Below are 2,761 nucleotides of genomic sequence, written 5' to 3' on the forward strand. Positions count from 1 at the left end.
TCTGAACTGATACGAGCTGAACGAGACAGTATAATATTTAATTATTACTAAAACGTAGCCTAGGTCCTATCCTGATAAAGGGACGCTTCCTGCAACGTCTTTTGGAGACGTGCTTTACCATCCTAGAACTTCTACTTCTATAAGACAAGGGCCTAGAAAGTCATCTATAGAAACAAGTTTGCCTTATCCTTCGAGTATTTTAATGAAATGCGATTAGTCTGACGCAACCTTGAAGCGGTACCTATCCAAATACGACCGCTGCCACTACTATCATGAACGGCTTATTCGTTATCGGGCAGCTATCTACGACGTGTAAGGCACTTGATTATAAGTTACGTGGTACAATGTACGGTAACGTGTACTGTTACAGCAAGTAACTATTTCATACTGCAGGAATCATAATGAGAATAAGAATTTCGAAACAATTCTTGTGCCTTTCGTCACTCACATGTTTACCTATGTTTTTTTACAGTTTACGTAAATTCAAACATTAAACACATTAAACTCTATTTCATGATAGTCTTTGCTTCGTTTTAAATCACTCAGTCGATTTATTGCCTACGCTATTTAGTACCTATTCCTCTTGATGAGTTAACTAAAAAAAAAGTTCCTTGTTCATAGGAGCCGTCCGATAGGTACGTCGGCGGCTAAGAAGATATAACACATCATACGAATTGTGTGATTCGTATAACACATCTAACGACGGACGTTGCCTTATGCACACGTTTAAATGCCCTACTCCATTTTACTGGATGGCCATTGGCCGACGTAAGGCTTGTACTGTGCTGTTTATTTGTGCGTACTGTATTCACAGCAAAAAAGCGGCACCTGTGGAGGACAGCTTGATACGTACTGACAACGGATCCCCTCAGAAAGAATGACGATCTTCGTATTGGATCTTTTACAGAAAAACGCTTATTCAGGCACTTAATTTATAAGCTTGTTTACCATAGGTTCCTAGCGTCTTTTCTTTTTTAAAAAAGTTAAAAAGCTCGTATGTACTGGCTGTAACATGATTAGGTTCTTTTCATCTTAAAAAAATAAGGCTTTTTCCCCTCTTCAAAATGCAATACAAACACTAAGTTTATACGCTTTCGCTCGAATGCGAAATAATACACATTTGTAGTAAATTAATTGAAATCGCTTTAGCATTAGTTTATGTGAGTTAGAAAGGAAGGCGTAAGAATCAAATTTTCGTAAAGATTTCCAATAATGGTCTTAAGCGTTGCAGTAGCTGCGCTGTTCGAATCCAATACAATACGGTAGACAACAAATGCAAAACGAGATGATACCAAAAGCTCAATATTTTTTAAAAAGTTTGACTTTTGATCAGACTCAATCAAGTGTGTCTGGACCGTGAATCCGGATACAATCAATAATAATTCGTAAATTAGTTAAAAATGATAGTTGTTACTCTGCCGAATCGTTTAGCTTATACTGCCCTATTAAGCAATTGCCAAGTGAGTCTAAGAAGCAGAAAGCGGTGTTATTTGTAGGAACATTCCCATTCGAAGGATTGTTCAGACTCAAGAATTAAAAGTTTGTATGCCGGTGTATCACTGAGCCTATCCTTTATGATTATTTATCGTGCCAAATATGATTCAGAAACACAATTGAAAAAGTCCATCTTATTGCAGCATTTGATTTTCCATAGCAAAAGTATAAATGTGTATAAAATAGGTTTCATTCTTACAAATTCATTTCCATTAGGTTTTACTCCTCTTGCAGGCGTATGTATTTTTTGCACGCTTTTGAATTTTATCACTGTGCAGAGAGGCATTCAAGCCCATTAACCCCAGGCTCAAAGCTTTCTGTGTCTTTAGTTTTACGTCCGGCATCGCCATTATATATAGATATTCCATCACGCGACTAACTCCCAGTACAAAAGAAATGGTGTCTATGCTCGACTTCGAACCCACTAAGCTATCACCGAGACTAAAATTTCAATTAACAAACATTATCTATCTGTACGACTAACTAACGGTCTAATGCTTCTGTCATCAGTAATCGTATCGGTGCTGTACATAACTTTCGAATGAAGACAAATACCTAGAATATTTAGCTCGTTTTGATGGTCTGTTCCGGTTTGGATAGCGAATTTTCACTAGGTGTTTCTTCACCCTTGTCGCTCGGCGTAACAAACTTTCCCCGTGGTTGTTGTATTGACGGTGAACGCTTTTTGTGCCGAATTCCCTTTACCGACATTTGTACGCCACGAAAGTAGGTGTCGAGATCACGCGTTCTCTCGGTATGAAGGTCGAGAAGTTGATCAATAACCACCATTCTAGCCGACGCCTGTACGTCAAGGCAAGCATTTTCTTCTTCCAATTCGGCTAATTCCCACAACGCATCTGGAATATTATTCAACAAAGCAGTAATATGTAACTAGCAGAGTAATCAACAAATAGATAAACAATGAAAAGCTTCCGTGCCTTGTGGCGTAGTTACATAGTGACCTTGAATAATGCAAGAACTTTTACATAAAGGCGTATGAAAGCACTTTTATGATACCCAGATTTTCCCGCACTGTACTATATTTTATAGTTGTTTTCCGGAGATGCTGGCTATCCTTTAAATTAAAAAAACTGGTGCGCCTTATCTCCTTATTACACTTTATTACTATTATTATTACGACACTGCATATGGGCATTACGCATCTGCCGTTTTTGCTGTCGTATCTTAATTTTTGAGGTGGATATATATATATATATATATATATATATATATATATATATATATATATATATGAAAACTCTTGAGG

At 37.3% G+C, this 2,761-nt stretch overlaps 1 protein-coding gene across 4 annotated transcripts in view; it reads right to left on the minus strand.

Annotated features, from left to right (window-relative positions):
* Positions 1-517: 517 nt before the first annotated feature.
* LOC111263982 (uncharacterized) overlaps positions 518-2,761 on the minus strand; it is a 29,870-nt gene continuing 27,626 nt past the window's right edge. For all 4 annotated transcript variants that reach the window (XM_022839538.2, XM_022839537.2, XM_022839535.2 and 1 more), the window contains one exon: positions 518-2,351. In XM_022839538.2, coding sequence (XP_022695273.1) covers positions 2,059-2,351 — 293 coding nt within the window. In that variant the 3' untranslated portion in view covers positions 518-2,058. The remainder of the gene's footprint in view (positions 2,352-2,761) is intronic.

This window comes from Varroa jacobsoni, unplaced genomic scaffold (assembly GCF_002532875.2).
Source record: "Varroa jacobsoni isolate VJ856 unplaced genomic scaffold, vjacob_1.0 scaffold_808, whole genome shotgun sequence".
NCBI lineage: Eukaryota > Metazoa > Arthropoda > Arachnida > Mesostigmata > Varroidae > Varroa > Varroa jacobsoni.